Source organism: Tursiops truncatus, chromosome 15, assembly GCF_011762595.2.
Source record: "Tursiops truncatus isolate mTurTru1 chromosome 15, mTurTru1.mat.Y, whole genome shotgun sequence".
NCBI classification, from domain to species: Eukaryota; Metazoa; Chordata; class Mammalia; order Artiodactyla; family Delphinidae; genus Tursiops; species Tursiops truncatus.
The window spans coordinates 21,912,069-21,932,347 of NC_047048.1; the positions used below are offsets into that span (position 1 = coordinate 21,912,069).

Here is a 20,279-nt window from a genome sequence, read left to right on the forward strand (position 1 = left end):
ACAGAGCTTTGGAGTTTTAAAAATGCACATGCCCAGACCCCACCCAGACTGAATGAATCAGAATCTCTGGGTGTGGAGCCTGACATGAGGATGCCCTAAATGCTCCTCAGTGACTCTGATGCAGAGTCAGCGTTGAGAATCACTGCTAGAGTTTGTAACTCTAAATGTTACAATTAGAGGCCTTTTGAGTCACTTAACAAACAAACTTGCTAGAATCCAGGCCTCAACCTTAGGAAAGAAGCAGAGCTACCGGACCACTAGTTGTCTGGCACATTATAAGAAAGTGACACAGAACTATCAATAATAGGACACCAGGGGCACCTGGGATGGTTGAAATCTACTGAGGATCCAAAGATGTAGCTGAACCAATACCCGTAGCCTCCTCTGCCACCAAACCCTTTCTGAAGCTGGTCATGAGAAGCAGCAGGGGGCAGCTCTGGTCCTTCCCCTCGTCTTGCACTCTGACACATATCCTAGGGCTGAAGAAGGGGCAAACTAAATTGCCCCTGGGACTGAGCCATTCTTACCATCCAAAGCAGGACGTTCCATTTTGATACTGGGGACATCTAACGTGGCTCATCTGGGGGTGGGGGTTAATATAAGGAAGCCAAATAAAACCTTGCTATAAATGTATAGGAAAAGCAGAAAACCTAAAATAAAGAATCCATGATATACACACGCGTGTATATATACACATGTGCACACACCTGTATGTAAGAAGGTGGAACCTCCTTTATTTTGTTTGCTTATCACAATAAACGTGCAGGACATAGACTTCGACACATGCTACTTTTAACATTCTCTTTTGAAGTTTCACTTCAGTCATGGCTGTGTGATCAGTCCCTGCGCTGGGAGGCTAACAGAAAATTCACTGAGTGGGGAGCCGGGGGCCCAGGATTGGAGCTTGGCTCGTTGACTAACCAGCTTTGTGACCTTGGCTAACTCATTTTCCCTCTCGAGTCCTCGTTTCATTGTTGTTGTTGGAGGAGGATTTGGTAATTGAACTGCTAAATGCAGTTGTATTTGCAGGGGATTGGGTCCAGCCCTCCCCACCCCACCCCACCCCCCGGCCCACCCCACAGATACCAAAATCCGCAGATGCTCAAGCCCCTGCCGTCTGCCCTCTGGACCTGTGGTTCCAAATCTACAGGTACAGAGGGCCAACTGTAATCTATGAAATTCTGAAATCTTATAATGTTAATCTTCCCTTTTTTAAAAAAAATTGAGATATAATTCACATACCATGAATATTCACCTTTTTAAATCATGCAATTCAGAGGTTTTAGTATATTCACAAAGTTGCACAACAATCACCACTATCTACTTCTAGAACATTTTCATTACCCAAAAAGAAACCTGTACCCATTAGCAGTCGCTAGCCATTTCTCCCTCTGCCTAGCCCCTGGCAACCACTAACCTACCTTCTGCCTCTGTGGATTTTCCTTTTACGCACATTTCATGTGAATGGAATCATAGAGGGGGTGGCATTTTGTGTCTGTCTGGCTGCTTTCACTTAGCATAATGTTCTCAAGGTTCATCCGTGTTGTTGCATGAATTGTCACTTCATTTCTTTTTATGGCTGAATAATATTCCATTATGTTAGCTTTGCTTTCAAACAAAGAAATAATGGGCAAAACATATACGGTCTCCTTTTCCCAGAACTCACTACCCAGCTCTAATCTCTATCCCCATTCCTCCTCCTGAAAGTCTTGCCTTAAACTCCACCCTGTCCCCAGCTCCACCCCTACCCCATCTCTGAGCTACAGTGCATCCCAGACCCTCACCCCATCTCTGACATTCTCCCACCCCCCATGCCTTATTCTTCCCCAAACTTGCCCTAATCCCCTTCCCATCTGTCACTCACCCCTAGGCTTCATTCTTTATTTCATCTTCTCAACCCATCCTTGATCAATGGGTATGAGGTCACTGACTGCATATATCTCTTGGGAATTCGTTAAAAACCAAAAGCATGATTTTTTTAAGATCGCAAAACAGGTAAATTCTCAAATGTCCAAGGCATCCAAACCACAGCTCCCAAATGCGTGCATGCTTCCCTGCTGCCTGTGAGAGCCACCCTCGCCATGCAAACCTCCGGGAGGGAGCAGTGTCCTGGAAGGACACTGGGGCGGGAGGCACCTCTTCTCCCTTCTGCTGCTTCCCCCAGGAGCAGAGCTTGCTTCACGCCCGGTGTGCCGGGCGCCAGGCACTCACCCCTTCTGTCTCTGTACCGCCTGCAGAACGAATGTGAAGGGGATCTGGCAGAGGCAATGCCGGCTCTGGAGGCTGCACTCGCTGCACTGGACACCCTGAACCCGGCAGACATCTCACTGGTGAAGTCGATGCAGAACCCACCAGGTCCTGTCAAGCTGGTCATGGAGAGCATCTGTGTGATGAAGGGGCTGAGGCCAGAGAGGAAGCCGGACCCTAGTGGCAGCGGTAACCACCCCACAAACCCGCACCCCTCCCGACCCAGCGGCCTGCACGGGCTGTGCTCCCCTGGCAGGAAGGCTGCCAGCACCCCCGCTCATCCGGCCCCAGGCCTGCAGGCAGTATCGTGGTGTCTTGGGGGAAATAAGAAAGGCACCAGGATGCGTGTGCGCTCACTTGTGTTTCTTCACCATCCTCTCTCCTCTCAGTCAGTAAGGAAAATGCAGCCATCTTTGGGTGAAGCCAAGCTCAGTCAAGGCCCCTGCCTACAAATCATTACAAAAATGAAGGTCATGGAGACAAGAGAACTGATAGAGAGCAAGCACACAGAGTAGTGTGTGGGTGAAAGGAAGAGAGAGAAACAGAAAGAGCTAGAGAGAGAAAGATAAAGGAGAAACAGAAAAAGAGACAGACACAGAAAGAGATACCCAGAAGAAAAACAGATAAGAGAATGAGACAGAGACAGAGACAGAGAGATGGAGAGAAAGAGATAGAGACTGAGAAATAAATGGGGAGAGACCCAGACACCTAGACGCCTTCATATGCAAGCACATAGACACGAAGAGATCCTGAGCAGGGAGAGGGAGGTTGGGAGGGAAAGAAATCAGGAGGGAGAAAGACAAAAGGTGGGGAGGTGAATGAGGGAGGGAGAGACTCTTAACCATGTCAGATATAGAGAGACAGAGAGAGAAAGATATGGGTGGGAGAGAGAAACAAACAAAAACAGGCAGAGAGACAGAAAAGCTGAAAGTGAGAAATGGAGACAGAGACCCCCAGAGATACAGAGACATACGAAAATAGAGAGTGAGTGGGAAGAAAAGAGACCAGAAAGACGAGAGACAGAGACAGGGAGACAAAGACACACAGAGAGAACAGGAGAGGTCTGGGTTGGGGACGGGGTGAGGAGGAACAAGAGCTGCTGGTGAAGGATTAGAGGGAGAGAGACAGGGGCAAGGGAGGGAAAGACTGAAACTGATGGGCCTGAGGAAGACAAGGAAACAGAAACTTAGAAGAGGAGAGAAAGGAATAGGGGAGGGAAAGAGGAAAGCTTATATAATCAAGCCTTAGAAGCATGAATAGGTGAAAATTCATTCTTAAAATCCAAATTAGATGCAGGATCTTGCAGTAAAACCAGTGTCTTAGAATTGAACAAGGACTTTATAAAACATCTCCAGTGATATTTCCTATCTTTTGAATCTTCGTATCCTTCAAACAGTCCTGCTGTTCCTCCATTCCTTCCGATGTGTTAGAAATTTCTGATCCCTCATTTGGGAGACTCTGGCTTCTGCTTCCCATTGTTTATCATTCCCTCTTCCTTGGCTGGTTTCAGGCCAAATAACACATGAAGAAATGCAAAGGTGATGAGGATTGACAAGCAGGGAGCAGACATTACAGGAGACTCCTCTAGGGAAGCAGCTGAGGTATAATCTGGCTACACCCTGGAATCACCTGGCAGTTTAAAGAATGCTAAAGCCCCTGCCCCCACTCCTAGAGATTCTTATTCCTTTGGTCTAGGGTGTGGCCTGAGCATTAGTATTTTTCTTAAAGCTCCCAGGTGATTCTAAGGTGCAGCCAGGATTGAGAACTGCTGAGATACGCAAAGCATGGCCAGGTCACAAAAAATCAGTTCTCTTCCTGTATCATTGATGGTGGGCACAGGATGCATCATTCACCTTTCTTATTTTAAAATTGAAATGAATTTTGGGTACTATTCATGTAACGCACAGAATTTAGCCAGTACATTGGGACGGAGCAGAAGAGCAATTAAATTAGTTTTGGGTACCTTGAATTTAAACAAAGCAGATCATTTCCTAGAATGCAAACAAAAACTTTCATGGGAAATATTTCTTTGGTGTCTAAGCTTGCTTTAGGAATAGGACATATTTGACCTGTTGTACCTAATATGATATCTCAAGTACAATTTTTTTTGATGAGCCTGAACTTGGCAAGGGTTTATAATTACCTGAGTCAAAGAGTTTGACTTTTTTCTAACACATTAACAAAAGGAGCACTGCCCTGGGATGGGATCTGGGCTCACTCATTCATTAGTCAGCATGAAGGCTGCTAAGGTGAATAGGGCCCTGCTTTGTTTCTGGGCAGACCAAGGACAGCCTTCTGTTTTGTTGCAAGTCTGCAAGCTGCTTCCCCCACCCTCACTCTTTGTCTGGAGACAGCCTCACTCACTTACTCACTCACTAGAAGGACTGATTCATCACAAGGACAGCCTAATGCGCTCCATCTGACCCACTTCCCATATTTGAAAAAGAATATCAAAACACATAGCCATGGATCCGGTTGCCCTCTTCATCTGTGACTGGGATAAGGGGCAACATTCATTCAATACATACTGAAAACTGATAATTAGGCACTGTGCCAGATTGTAGTAAACACAGAAGGAGCATACAAATTTTTTTAAATGTGTACTTGATTTATTATATTATGTTAGTTTTTGAGTGTACAGCATAGTGACTCAAAATTACTTTAGATTATATGCCATTTAAAGATATTATAACGGGACTTCCCTGGTGGCGCAGTGGTTAAGAATCTGCTTGCCAATGCAGGGTGCACAGGTTTGAGCCCTGGTCTGGGAAGATCCCCCATGCCACGGAGCAACTAAGCCTGCGCGCCACAACTACTGAGCCTGCGCTCTAGAGCCTGCGAGCCACAACTACTGAGCCCGTGTGCCACAATTAACGAAGCCCACATGCCTGAAGCCCATGCTCCACAACAAGAGGCCACCACAATGAGACCATGCACCACAACGAAGAGTAGCACCCGCTCGCCACAACTAGAGAAAACCTGCGCGCAGCAACAAAGACTCAGTGCAGCCAAAAATAAATAAATAAAATATAAATTTTTAAAAAAAAATTTAAAAAAAGATAAAGTTATTATAGGAATAAACCTACCTAAGGAGACAAAAGACCTGTATGCAGAAAACTATAAGACACTGATGAAATAAATTAAAGCTGATACAAACAGATGGAGAGATATACCATGTTCTTGGACTGGAAGAATCAACATTGTGAAAATGACTCTACTACCCAAAGCAATCTACAGATTCAATGCAATCCCTATCAAACTACCAACGGCATTTTTCACAGAACTAGAACAAAAAATTTCACAATTTGTATGGAAACACAGAAGACCCTGAATAGCCAAAGCAATCTTGAGAATGAAAAACGGAGCTGGAGGAATCAGGCTCCCTGACTTCAGACTATACTACAAAGCTACAATAATCAAGACAGTATGGTACTGGCACAAAAACAGAAATATAGATCAATAGAACAGGATAGAAAGCCCAGAGATGAACCCATGCACATACGGTCACTTTATGTTTGATAAAGGAGGCAAGAGTGTACAATGGAGAAAAGACAACCTCTTCAATAAGTGGTGCTGGGAAAACTGGAAGCTGCATGTTAAAGAATGAAATTAGAACACCTTCTAACACCATACACAAAAAGAAACTTGAAACGGCTTAAAGACTTAAATGTAAGGCCAGACACTATAAAACTCTTAGAGGAAAACATGGGCAGGACACTCTATGACATAAATCACTGCAAGATCCTTTTTGACCCACCTCCTAGAGAAATGGAAATAAAAACAAAAATAAACAAATGGGACCTAATGAAACTTAAAATCTTTTGCACAGCAAAGGAAACCATAAACAAGAGGAAAAGACAACCCTCAGAATGGGAGAAAATATTTGCAAGTGAAGCAACTGACAAAGGATTAATCTCCAAAATATACAGGCAACTCATGCAGCTCAATATCAAAAAAACAAACAACCCTATCCAAAAATGGGCAGAAGACCTAAATAGACATTTCTCCAAAGAAGATGTACAGATTGCCAACAAACACATGAAAGGATGCTCAACATCATTAGTCATTAGAGAAATGCAACTCAAAACTACAATGAGGTATCACCTCACACCGGTCAGAATGGCCATCATCAAAAAATCTACAAACAATAAATGCTGGAGAGGATGTGGAGAAAAGGGAACCCTCTTGCACTGTTGGTGGGAATGTAAATTGATACAGTCACTATGGAAAACAGTATGGAGGTTCCTTAAAAAACTAAAAATAGAATTACCATATGATCCAGCAATCCCACTACTGTGCATATACCCTGAGAAAATCATAATTCAAAAAGAGTCATGCACCACAATGTTCATTACAGCACTATTTACAATAGCCAGGACATGGAAGCAACCTAAGTGTCCATTGACAGATGAATGGATAAAGAAGATGTGGCAAATATATACAATGAAATATTACTTGGCAAGAAAAAGAAATGGAATTGAGTTATTTGTAGTGAAGTGGGTAGACCTAGAGTCTGCCATACAGAATGAAGTAAGTCAGAAAGAGAAAAACAAGTACCATATGCTAACACATATATGGAATCTAAAAAAAAAAAAATTCTGAAGAACCTAGAGGCAGGACAGGAATAAAGATGCAGATGTAGAGAATGGACTTGAGGACACGGGGAGGGGGAAGGGTAAGCTGGGACGAAGTGAGAGGGTGGCATTGACATATATGCACTACCAAATGTAAAATAGCTAGTGGGAAGCAGCCACATAGCACAGGGAGATCAGCTCGGTGCTTTGTGACCACCTAGAGGGGTGGGATAGGGAGGGTGGGAGGGAGACTCAAGAGGGAGGGGATATGGGGATATATGTATACGTATAGCTGATTCACTGTGTTGTACAGCAGAAACTAACACAACATCGTAAAGCAACTATACTCCAATAAAGATGTTAAAAAAAATAAAATGATGCCAATCTAAAAAAATAAAGTTATAATAAAATAGTGACTATATTCCCTATGTTATACAATATATCCTTGTAGCTTATTTACTTTATTCGTAGTCGTTTGTACCTCATAATCCCCTTCCCCTATATTGCTCCTCTCCCTCCCCTCTCCCCACTGGTAACCACTACTTTGTTCTCTATATCTGTGAGTCTGTTTGTTTTGTTATATTCATTAATTTGTTTTGTTTTTTAGATTCCACATACCAGTGATAACATACAGTACTTGTCTTTCTCTGTTGGACTTATTTCCCTAAGCATAATAGCCTCCAGATTCATCCACATTGCTGTGTGGCAGTATTTCATTCGTTTTTATGACTAAGTAATATTCTATTGTATATATATATACCATATCTTCTTAATCCCATCGTCTCTTGATGGGCACTTGGGTTGTTTCCATATCTTGGCTATTGTAAGTAATGCTGCCATGAACCTTGGGAGTGCATGTGTCTTTTTGAATTACTGTTTTTGATTTTTCCAGATATATATCCAGGAGTGTAATTGCTGGATCAATTTTTAGTCTTTTGAGGAACCTCCATACTGTTTTCCATAGTGGCTGTACCAATTTACATTCCCACCAGTGTATTTGAGGGTTCCCTTTTCTCCACATCCTCTCCAACATTTGTTATTTGTGGTCTGTTTGATGATAACTGTTCTGACAGATGTGATGTGATACCTCACTGTGGTTTTGATTTGCTTTCTCTAATAATTAGCGATGTTGAGTATCTTTTCAGTGCCTGTTAGCCATCTGTATGTCTACTTGGGAAAAATGTCTTTTCAAGTCTTCTGCCCATTTTTTGGTTGGATTGTTTGTTTTTTAATATAGAGTTGTATGAACTGTTTATATATATTGGATATTAACCCCTTATCAGTCATATCATTTGCAAATATTTTCCCCCATTCAGTAGGTTGTCTTTTTGTTTTATCCATAGTTTCCTTTGCTGTGCAAAAGCTTTTAAGTTTCATAAGGTCCCATTTGTTTAGTTTTGCTTCTGTTTCCTTTGCATTAGGAGATGAATCCAAAAAAAATATTGCTATGATTTATGTCAAAGAGTGTTCTGCCTATGTTTCCTTCTAGGACTTTTGCTGTTTCCAGTCTTATATTTAGTTTTTAATCCATTTTGAGCTTATTTTTATATATGGTGTGAGAAAATGTTCTAATGTCATTCTTTACATGTAGCTGTCCAGTTTTCCCAGCAGCACTTATTGAAGAGGTTGTCTTTTCCCCATTGTATATTCTTGTCGCCTATGTTGTAGATTAATGGACTGTGAGTGTGTTTATTTCTGGACTCTCTATTCTGTTCCATTGATCTTTGTATCTTTTTTTTTGTATCAACACCATACAAGGAGTCAAGGACTGTGATACCTTCAGCTTTGTTCTTTTTTCTCAAGATTGCTTTGGCTATTCAGGGTCTTTTGTGGTTCTATGTATGTTTTAGGATTATTTATTCTAGTTCTGTTTTTGGTATTTTGATAGGTTTTTGCATTAAATCTATAGATCCCTTTGGGTAATATGGACGTTTTAACAACATTAATTCTTCCAATCCAAGAACGTGGGATATCTTTCCATTTATTTGTGTCGTTTTCAGTTTCCTTCATCAGTGTTTTATAGTTTTCAGAGTACAGGTCTTTCACCTCCTTGGTTAAGTTTATTCCTAGGTATTTTATTCTTTTTGACATGATTTTAATGAGATTATTTTCTTGCTTTCTCTTTCATTATTAATGTATAGAAAAACAACAGCTTTCTATATATTAATCTTGTATCCTGCAACATTATTGAATTCATTTATCAGTTATTTATTGGTTAAATTTAATTTATCAGTTAAAATTATTATTTTTCTTGGAGACTTTAGGGTTTTCTATATATAGTACCATGTCATCTGGAAATAGTGACAGTTTTCCTTCTTCCCTTCCCTTCCACTCCCTTCTGGGTGCCTTTTATTTCTTTTCCTTGTCCAATTGCTGTGGCTAGGACTTCCAATAATATGTTAAATAGAAGTGGCCAGAATGAGCATCCTTATCTTGTTCCTGATTTTAGAGGAAAAGCTTTCAGCTTTTCACCATTGAGTATGATGTTAGCTGTGGGTTTGTCATAAATGACCTTAGTTATGTTGAGATATGTTCCCTCTATACCAATTTAGATGAGCGTTTTTAATCATGAATAAATATTGAATTTTGACAGATGCCTTTTCTGCATCTATTGAGATGATCATGTGATTTTCATCTTTCCTTTGGTTAATGTGGTGTATCACATTGATTGATTTGTGGGTATTGAACCATTCTTGCATTCTTGGAATAAATCCCACTTGATCATAAAGTGATCTTTAGCTCTAAAGTGAGCCTCTTATAAGCAGCTCTAAAGTGAGCCTCTTATAAGCAGCAGTCTTGTTTTTTTATCCAATCAGCCATTCTGTGTCTTTTGATTGGAGCATTTAGTCCATTGACATTTAAAGTGATTATTGATAGGTATGTACTTAATTGCCATTTTGTTACTTCTTTTCTGGTTGTTTTTGTAGTTCTCAGTTCTTTTCTTCTTTTAGTCTCTTGTGGTTTGATCATTTTCTTTAGTCTTATGCTATGTTCCTTTCTATTTTTTGTGTATCTATTGTAGATTTTTGATTTGTGGTTACCATGGGGGTCATATATGTTGACCTAAATTGTATCTACTTGTCTTAAACTGATAGTCATTTAAGCTTGAACACATTCTAAATGAGCTATGTTTTTCTACTCCCCTCCCCCATGTTTTGTGTTTTTGATGTCATACTTTACATCTTCATGTTTATCCCTTAACTGTTTATTGTAGTTATAATTGATTAAACAATTTTTGTCTTTTAATCTTATTTAAGCTTTTAAGCTTATTTAAGTGGTTGATCCACAGCCTTTTCTATATATTTGCCTTCACTAGTGGGATTTTCCCTTTCCTATAAATTCTTACTTCTTGTTATAGCCTTTTCTTTTCCACTTAAAGAAGACATTTTAACACTTCTTTTAGGTTTGGCTAGTATTGCTGAACTCTTAGGTTTTGCTTGTCTGAGAAGTTCTTTATCTCTCCTTCAATTCTGAATGATAATCTTGCTGGTAGAGCATCCTAGGTTGTAGGGTTTTTCCTTTAAGCACTTTAAATATATAATTTCACTGCCTTCTGGCTTGCAAAGTTTCAGCAGGAAAATCAGCTGATAGCTTTATGGGGGTTCCCTTGTATGTGACTCTGTTTTTCTCTTGCTGCCTTTAGAATCCTCTCGTTAATTTTTGCTATTTTAATTATATGTCTTGGCATGGGTCTCTTTGGGTTCACCTTGTTTGGGACTCTCTGTGATTCCTGGACCTGGATATCTGTTTCCTTCTTCAGGTTCAAGAAGTTTTCATCCATGATTTCATCCAATACATTTCGCCCCTTTTCTCTCTCTTTCTTCTCCTTCTGGAACCCCTATAATTCAAATGTTGGCACATTTAATGTTATTCCAGAGATCTCATTCATTGCTTCCTATTTTTCTTCTTATTTGTCTTTCTTTCTGCTCTTCTGATTGGGTGATATCTGTTATTCTATCTTCCAGATCACTAATGTGTTCCTCTGTATCATCTAGTCTGGTGTTAATTCCTTCCATTGTGTTTTTCATTTCAGTTATTGTATTCTTAGCTCTGACAGGTTCTTTTTTTTTTTTTTTTTTTGCAGTACGCGAGCCTCTCACTGTTGTGGCCTCTCCCGTTGCGGAGCAGAGGGGCCAGACGTGCAGGCTCAGCGGCCATGGCTCACGGGCCCAGCCGCTCCGCGGCAGGTGGGATCTTCCCAGACCGGGGCACGAGCCCACGTCCCCTGCATCGACAGGCAGACTCTCAACCACTGTGCCACCAGGGAAGCCCCCGACTGGTTCTTTTTTATATTTTCTAGTTCCTTGTCAAAATTTTCACTATGCTTATTTATTCTTTTCCCAAGTTCAGTTAGCATTCTTATTACTAATGCTTTGAACTCTTTATCTGGTAAATTATTTATTCCTGTTTCATTAGTTGTTTTTTAGGGTTTTTTCCTTGTTCTTTTGTTTCAAACATATTCCTCTGTCTTCTCATTTTGTTTAACTGTCTCTGTCTCTATGAAAGTACATGAAACAGTTACCTATCCCAGTCTCAAAGGAGTGTTCTTGTGTGGGAGTGTCCCTTTGCAGTCTATGTGTGCCCAGTGGCTTTGGTGGAAGAGCTGAATCTTGAAGTGAGCATGGGTCACATCTTTCCCCAGGGTCTGCTGGCAGCTATCACCTTGGTGGGAAGGGGGCTGGAGATGGAGGGGCTAGAGCCAGAGCTGGGTGTGAGATGAGCCTTCTCCTGTGCTGAGTGGTCATCACCACCCCGTCAGGGGCAGGGCAGGTCCCATGGTGCTGGAGCAGAAGCCCTGCGGGTTGGGTCCAAGCTGGTTCCATTCTCTGTAAATGTGTGTTCTCCCCCTCCCATCAATGGCACCTTTATCCCAGAGGGGAGCAGTTCTGGAGCGAGGGAGGCCAGAGCAGGCACCCTGTGTGGGCTAGGTGTGTGCTGGGATGGTCCCAGCGCACCAGTCGGAGCTTCAGACAGCTCCTGATCCACTGCCTCCATGAGCTCCAGCAATGGATACCCTCATCCCATTAAGATGCAGTGCCAGGTCTGGACCAGCTCGGTCCACCCCCACCCCACCCCCACAAGTGCACACTCTCCGCAGCAATGGAAGCCTTCACCCTAGTGGGGAGCTACACCAGAGCTAGAGGAGCTGGGGCAGGCACTTGGTGCAGGCCGGGCACATACTGGGGCAGTGGTGGGAAGCTGGTCAGTGCCCCAGGCAGTTTCAATCTGCTTTCTTCATCGTGTTCCCGGGAGTAGGCAAGCTTGTGTGCACTCTTTATGAGTGGTGTCTCAGTTTGTCCTAAAAGTTCCACTGGTTTTCAAATCAGCTGAAGGAATTTATCTTCCTGGTGCCAGACCCCAAGCGTGCCCAATATGTGTTTGAACTCCTCACTCCCAGGGAGGATCTCCAAGCCTGTGATATCCCCTCCTCTTCTGTATCTCCTCCTAGGGGCACAGGTCCCAACCTCATTGCTTCTCCTCCCTTCCTACCCAACTCCATGCGGATCTCTGTTTATAGCCTTGGTTGTAGAAGAGTCTTTCTGCCAGTCTACAGTTGGTTTTCAGTGAGATCTGCTCCACATGTAGATGTACTTTTGATATGTTCATGGAGGGAAGTGAGCTCAGTGTCATACTACTCCGCCATCTTGTTCTCCCCAGAAGCTTACAGCTTTGAGGGAGAGACAGACAATCAAAACTAAACCAAAAAAAATCACAGATTGCCGTCAATGCTATAAAGAGAATGGATGTTCTAGCCTCTGAGATGAAAGAAAATGCTCCACAGAGAGGTGGCTTTTAAAATGAGCCTGAAGTCTGGCCAGGAGCCATCTAGATGCCATTTACAGCCTAGGTTAAGAGCTCATGGTAGCGAAGCACTTGGGATCATCAAGGAATTGAAGCAAGATTCTTGTGACTGAAGACCAGGGAGCAAGGCAAAGATGAGGTGGGGAAGGTTGGTGGGCCACCCAGACCATGGTAAGAAGCTTGGGCTTTTTTTTTAAATTAAGATTGTATTTTTTCAGAACAGTTGTAAGTTCATAGCAAAATTGAGTTGAAGATACAGAGATTTCCCATATACCCCCTATTCCCATACATGCCTAGCCTCCCTCATTATCAACATCCCCCACCAGAGTGGTATATTTGTTACAACTGATGAACCTACATGGACACATCATTATATCCAAAGTCCATAGTTTACATTAGTATTCATTCTTGGTGTTATACATTTTACAAGTTTGCACAAATATGTAATGACATGTATCCATCATTATGGTATCATACAACATATCTTCTGCCTAAAAATCCTCTGTAAGACCTTGGATTTTTTTTTTTTTCTTTGCCAAATATGAGAAGTAGCCACTGCAGGGCTGTAAGTTTCAGGCAGAATGTCTTAATAATAGTCTTATCTCTGTTTTTTGTCCCAAACAGGTAAAATGACAGAAGATTACTGGGGGGTATCAAGAAAGATTCTCGGAGATCTGAAATTCTTGGAGAGTCTTAAGACATATGACAAAGACAACATCCCACCAATGATCATGAAGCGGATCCGGGAAAGGTTTATCGATCACCCGGATTTCCAGCCGGCTGTGATTAAAAATGTGTCATCTGCGTGTGAGGGTCTGTGCAAGTGGGTGAGGGCCATGGAGGTGTATGATCGTGTGGCCAAAGTGGTAGCTCCTAAACGGGAGCGGCTGAAGGAGGCTGAGGGGAAGCTGGACACACAGATGCAAAAACTGAACCAGAAGCGAGCAGAGCTGAAGATGGTGGAAGGCCGCCTCCAGTCCCTGAACGATGACTTTGAAGAGATGAATACCAAGAAAAAGGCGTTGGAGGAAAACATTGAAATCTGTTCCCAAAAGTTGATCAGAGCAGAAAAACTGATCAGTGGTCTTGGGGGAGAGAAGGACAGATGGACAGAAGCTGCCCGGCAGCTGGGTGTCCGCTATACTAACCTGACAGGGGATGTGTTGTTGTCCTCTGGGACCGTGGCTTACCTGGGGGCCTTTACCATGGATTATCGGGCTGAGTGCCAAAAGTGGTGGTTGGCCCAATGTAAGGACAAGGTCATCCCCGGCTCCAGTGACTTTAGTCTTAGCAACACATTAGGAGACCCCGTAAAAATTCGTGCCTGGCAGATTGCTGGGCTGCCCACTGACTCCTTCTCCATTGACAATGGCATCATTGTATCCAATTCCAGGCGCTGGGCCTTAATGATTGACCCTCAGGGGCAGGCCAATAAGTGGATCAAGAATATGGAGAAAGCAAATAGGCTGTCAGTCATCAAGTTCTCGGATACCAACTACGTGAGGATGCTGGAAAACGCTCTGCAGTTTGGTACCCCGGTCTTACTAGAAAATGTTGGGGAAGAGCTGGATGCCTTTATTGAACCCATCTTGCTCAAGTCCACATTCAGACAGCAAGGGGTTGAGTACATGAGGCTTGGTGAAAACATCATTGAATATTCCAGGGATTTTAAGTTATATATCACAACCCGTTTGAGGAACCCACATTATCTCCCTGAAGTCGCCGTGAAAGTCTGTCTCCTCAACTTTATGATCACCCCCTTGGGCCTCCAAGATCAACTCCTTGGCATCGTGGCTGCCAAGGAGAAGCCAGAACTGGAAGAGAAAAAGAACAAGTTGATTGTGGAAAGTGCCAAGAACAAGAAGCAGCTAAAGGAAATTGAAGATAAGATCTTGGAGGTCCTTTCCCTTTCTGAGGGCAACATCCTTGAGGACGAGACTGCCATCAAAATTTTGTCCTCCTCCAAACTGCTTTCCGAAGAAATCTCTGAGAAACAGAAAATTGCTTCAGTGACAGAAATGCAGATCGACGAGACTCGGATGGGCTACCAGCCAGTGGCTGTCCACTCTGCCACCATCTTCTTTTGTATCTCTGACCTGGTCCACATTGAAACCATGTACCAGTACTCCCTGACATGGTTCATAAACCTCTACGTGCACTCCCTGGCCCATAGCAGGAGGAGCGAGGAACTAGAGCTACGAATTGAGTACATCATTGAACATTTCACTCTAAGCATCTACAACAATGTCTGCCGCTCTCTGTTTGAGAAGGACAAGCTGCTTTTCTCCTTCCTCTTGACGATAGGCATCATGAAAGAGAAAAAGCAAATTAACGAGGAAATTTGGTACTTTCTTCTAACTGGAGGCGTTGCCCTGGACAACCCCTTCCCCAACCCAGTTTCCGAATGGCTGTCTGAGAAGGCGTGGGCAGAAGTGGTTCGTGCATCCGCGTTGCCAAAACTGAAAGGCCTCATGGAACATTTGGAACAAAATGCTAATGAGTGGAAGCTCATCTGTGACTCAGCCTGGCCCCATGAGGAGATGTTCCCTGGATCTTGGAAACTTCTTCCAGGTTTGGAGAGGATGGCGATTCTCCGATGTCTGCGGCCTGACAAAATGATTCCAGCCATTCGGAGGTTCGTTGCTGAACACATGGGAAACGTATACACTGAAGCCCCTACGTTTGATCTCCAGGGGTCCTACAATGATTCCAGCTGCTGCATACCACTGATATTCGTGTTGTCTCCGGGTGCAGACCCAATGGCAGGTAAGGGCAGAATGTTGTGTGAGGAATATTAAAAGCCCAGAATGCATGGATGGATGACAATAGCTTGTCCCTTACAGCAGGAATCTCAAATTCAAATGGCTTTGAGCGTCAAGCAGTTAACAGACTAAGGCAGGGCTGGGGCAACAGAAGACTTCTTCTCCTGCCTAAAGCGGGCAGCTGCTACTCAGCTCTTGTGCATTGTGCCGTCTGATAATGTGATCTCAGGATGACCAGATCATCTGCTTTTTCAAGAGCAACCAGAAAGGTAGAAATCACCCATTTTTAAATCCTGATATCTCATTCAGATTTTTTCTTAAAAAAAGCCAGGGCTAGATTGAGCCAAGTGACTGCTAGTTTATCACCTTTGTCTTAGACCATTTTCTCAGACTGTTGCTTCTCTCAGCTACGCTTCTTTCTTTTCTTTCAATTTTTAAATATTTTGAGTAATTAATGCTGCATGTAGTAAAAAAATAAAATAAAATCAAACAACGCAAAAAGTGTAGGACTATGGCTCCATTTTGTCCCCTCAAGGGACATTTGGGGAAACATTTTTGTTGTCAAAACTAGGGGGTGCTACTGGCATCTAGCAGATAGAAGCAAAGGATGCTGCTAACTGTCCTACAATGCCCAGGACAGTCCCCCACAACAAAAGATTATCCAGCCCAAAATGTAAATAGTACTGGGGTTGAGAAACCCTGGTATAAAGTGAAAGGTACATCTTCCTCCTAACCCTCTTAGAGACAACCACTACTAACAGTTTGTGTATGTTTCCAGAAAGTGTTTGTGCATTATAAAAGGGTGTGAGTTGTTGACAGAAATAGATTCGTTTTCTATTCTGTTGGGGAATCTTAAAGCTTTAGTTTTCTCTGTTGCTGAATGAAGAAAGAATACCAGAAATGCAAATGACATAGTTGGCAGTTCTGTGAAAGCTGAGGAATTTGACATGTATCCTGACCCGGTTAGAAAGCCAGCACTTCTCCTCAAAGGCAATCAGAGGAAGGCGCTGAAATGAACTGGTACCCTTTCCAGGTTCCTACACCCAAATTATTGTTGTTGTCAAAGCTCAATTCATGACCCCTTTCTAGCATCTTTTCTCCTTCCCCTGTGTCCTTTCTGTGGCAGGCTTATACAAGAGAAATGAGGGGAAACCAGGAAAAGTAGAGAAGAGAAATGGGGACAAGGTCAGAATATGGTCTGTAAAATGATGATGCTGTGTTGGGAGAGGACAGGCCTGTAAAATCCAACGGTGTATGTAGCTTGTTCCTGTTCCTCTGTGCTAGAGGCTTGATTAGATTCAGCTGGGATAACTTCCCAGGAAACTGCAGGTACTGTGTCCCTCAGAGTGTGCCGTATTAGGAGGCACATACTGTCTGGTCATCTTTTTTCATTAAGATTGATCAGTGGGTTCAGGCATTGTCAGTGTGCTTCAGCTCGCGACTCCTCCACCGCCTCCTGTATAAAGTTTCCCATCAGCCTTTCACCTAATATGGTGGTTCTCAATCTTGGCTGCCCATTGAAAGCACCTAGGGAGCTTTAAGAAAATCTCCATGGAAAGACAAATACCATATGATACCGCTTATATGTGGAATCTAAAATATGGCACAAGTGAACCTATCTATGAAACAGAAACAGACTCGCAGACATAGGGAACAGACTGGTGGTTGCCTAGGGGGTGGGGGGTGGGAGAGGGATGAGTTGGGAGTTCGGGGTTAGTAGATGCAAACTGTTATATGTAGAATGGATGAACAATAAGGTCCTATTGTATAGTGCAGGGGACTATATTCAGTATCCTGGGACAGAATATAATGGAAAAGAATGTAAAAATGAATGTATATATGTGTATAACTGAGTCACTTTGCTGTACAGCAGAAATTAACACAACATTGTAAATTAACTATATACTTCAGTAAAAAAATAAATCAAAAGCAGTCAGTGAGAAAAACAAGATTACCTCTAAAGAACAGCAGTTAGACTGACAGCAAATGTTTCAATAGCAACAGTGCAATTTGTGGAATAATACCATCATTGTGCTAAAAGAAAGTATGCAAACGTAAAATCTATCTTTCAAGAATGAGGGTGAAATAAAGAGGGCATCTCAATTAAAAATTGAAAGAAAGAAGAAAAAAAAAATCTCCATGTGCAGGCCTCACCCTCAACCAATTAAGTTAAAATCTTTGTAGGTGAGACCCAGGCACTGTGTTTTATAAAGCTTTTCAGGTAATTTCAGTGTGCAGCCAATGGGAACCACTGACCTAATGGTTTTATCAGCCTTAGAAAATCATTCCCCAGATTTCATTAGGGGCTGCAAAATGATGATATTTTAATTCTATCATTCCTCCCACATTTATTAGCTGGAACTCTTCTATAAAGAAGGATTTTTCTTTATCAACTCTTTAGTTTACTCTAAATATAGTTCAAAAAGGACAGGCAGAAAAGATGCTTGGTTCATACTCTTTATTTACCAGCTTTCAGAATAGTGAATTGGTGCCCTAGTGACCTCCAAAGTTACTTAAGCAGTAAGATGGGGGGTTTTGGTACGATTATTAATGTATTAGTTTTAACATATTGGATGTTTCCAATATAGTGGTATTTTACTCCACTGCTGTCATTATTCTTTTTGATGCTCAGATTATTCAGTCATTGGCCTGTGGTAGCACCTCTGTATCAATATCCTTTTCACATACCCCAGTGGTTTTTGATAACTTCCTCGCTGTGTAGAACTACCATATATATTTCAGGCTTATCTTGAACAAATGTTTCTCCAAGGAACTCCAATTCCTTTAGCAGGTGATGGTATTTGGAGACCTGGGGTTCCCATCACTACAGAATGCATCATTGATTGCAGACCTTACTTTCCACTAATTCTCTTTTCGGCTGTATCTAACCTGCTTTTTTAATCAGTGCTTTGAGTTTTTATCTTCAATGACGGTGCTTTCCATTTCTAGAAGTTTTGTTTTGTTCCAAATCCATGTATCTTTGTTTTCCATAGAACTCAGAATTTTGTTTTCCATAGAACTCTGAATTTTAGGCTACTGACTCAAGAAGCAACGTGGAAAAAGTAAACAATTCTTCAGTGAGAAATTAAAACTCAGGGGTGTAGATTTACAGTACCCTATGGTATGGGATTCTCAAGCTGAGGAATTTCCCATAAAATTGATCCAGAAATTTCCCATAAAATTGATCCAGAATGGCAAGATGCTGGGGACACCAGTGTCTGCATATGCAAAATTGTTCTGTTAGGGCACTCCTAAAACCCAAGATGTATCAGACTCCCACAAAATAACACAAACTTGCTGATTGTGAACTCAACAATAAAAAATTATAAACTACATGAGGAAATATATAAGGCATAATCACTATAAAGGCATAATCAGCCCATAGAACAATCAAAAGAATTAACCCCCAGTATTCTGGGGGTATCATGGGCTGAACTGTGTCCCTCCCAAATCTGTATGTTAAAACCTAATTCCCAGTACCTCAGAATGTGACTGTATTTGGAGATAAGGTCCTTCAAGAGTTAGTTGTGAGGTCATTAGGGTAGGTCCTAATCCAATATGACAGGTGTCCTTATAAGAGAAGATTAGAACACAGACACACTGACAGGAAGAAGACCATGTGAGGACACAGTGAAAATATGACATGAGAAAATGGCCACAAACAAGCCAGGGAGAGAAGCCGCAGAGGAAACCAACCCTGCCAGCACCTTGATTTTGGATTTCTAGCCTCCAGAATTGAGAGAAAATAAATTTCTGTTGTTTAAGCCACCCAATCTTTGGTCGTTTATTATGGCAGCCCTAGCAGATTAATATTGTCTCTAAAAAAGATCATAAAAGAAACGCATCTAAAAATCATTAAAGAAAGAACACAAAGCAGATTTCTGGCCTTCTTACATGAGAGTGCAGTCGTTTGAAGATCCTAACTTTATAAAAAAGTCTCAGTTCTAGCGTCCCACCCCTTGTAAGTGCGAAGCTATATTCCCTGTGGACAAACTCCAACCACTAGACTGGTGAAATAAAGTATTGTATTTTCCAAAGGTGAAATACTATATAACCATGAAAAAGAATATGGCCTTTATATAGGTACTGATGTGGAAAAGATCTAAGTGTAAAAAGCAAATATAGTGTTCTACAATTCATGTAAGTATAATAGTGTATACACATTTACTTAAATGCGTGAAATATCTCTGGAAGGACTCACAAAAAGGTGTAACATCGGCTGCCTCTGAGGAAAAGAGATGTGAAAGAGATCTATTTGAAATTTCACTGTCCAAATACCTGTTTTCCTAGTAAAATAAATTTACAAAAACCCAGTTCCTAAATGAACTTATTTGCAAAACAGAATTAGAGTCACAGATGTAGAAAACAGGCTTATGGTTACCAGAGGGTAAGCGGGGGAGGGATAAATTGAGAGATTGGGATTGACATATACACACTACTATATATAAAATAGATAACTAATAAGGACCTACTGTATAGCACAGGGAACTCTACTCAATACTCTGTAATGGCCTATATGGGAAATAACCTAAAAAAGAGTGGGTATATGTATATGTATAACTGATTCAGTTTGCTGTACACCTGAATCTAACACAACATTGTAAATCAACTATACTCCAATAAAAATTTTAAAAAGAAAACCCCAGTTCCTAGTTCTTTGGTTATGTGCTAACCTTTCTAGTTTGGAGTTCCCTCTTCATTTTTGGCACCTGGGAATTTCTCTTCCTTTCAAACTCTTATTTTTTTTTTTTCAGTTTGTGTCTTTTTTTTTTTTTTTTTATGAAGAATGTCTATCTATTTAGAGCAAAAGAGGAATCAGTAGTATCTTCGTTCACCATCTTACCAGAAGTCTAAAGCTTCCTCAGAAAGATGCTAATTTCATAATTAACAAAAG

The 20,279-nt window shown here is 41.8% G+C and overlaps 1 protein-coding gene across 1 annotated transcript in view; it reads left to right on the top strand.

The window, feature by feature from the left end:
* Positions 1-20,279, top strand: part of DNAH3 (dynein axonemal heavy chain 3) — a 198,285-nt gene that overhangs the window by 157,019 nt on the left and 20,987 nt on the right. Inside the window, exons 53-54 of the mRNA XM_033839481.2 lie at positions 2,238-2,436; positions 13,248-15,389. Coding sequence (XP_033695372.1) covers positions 2,238-2,436; positions 13,248-15,389 — 2,341 coding nt within the window. The remainder of the gene's footprint in view (positions 1-2,237; positions 2,437-13,247; positions 15,390-20,279) is intronic.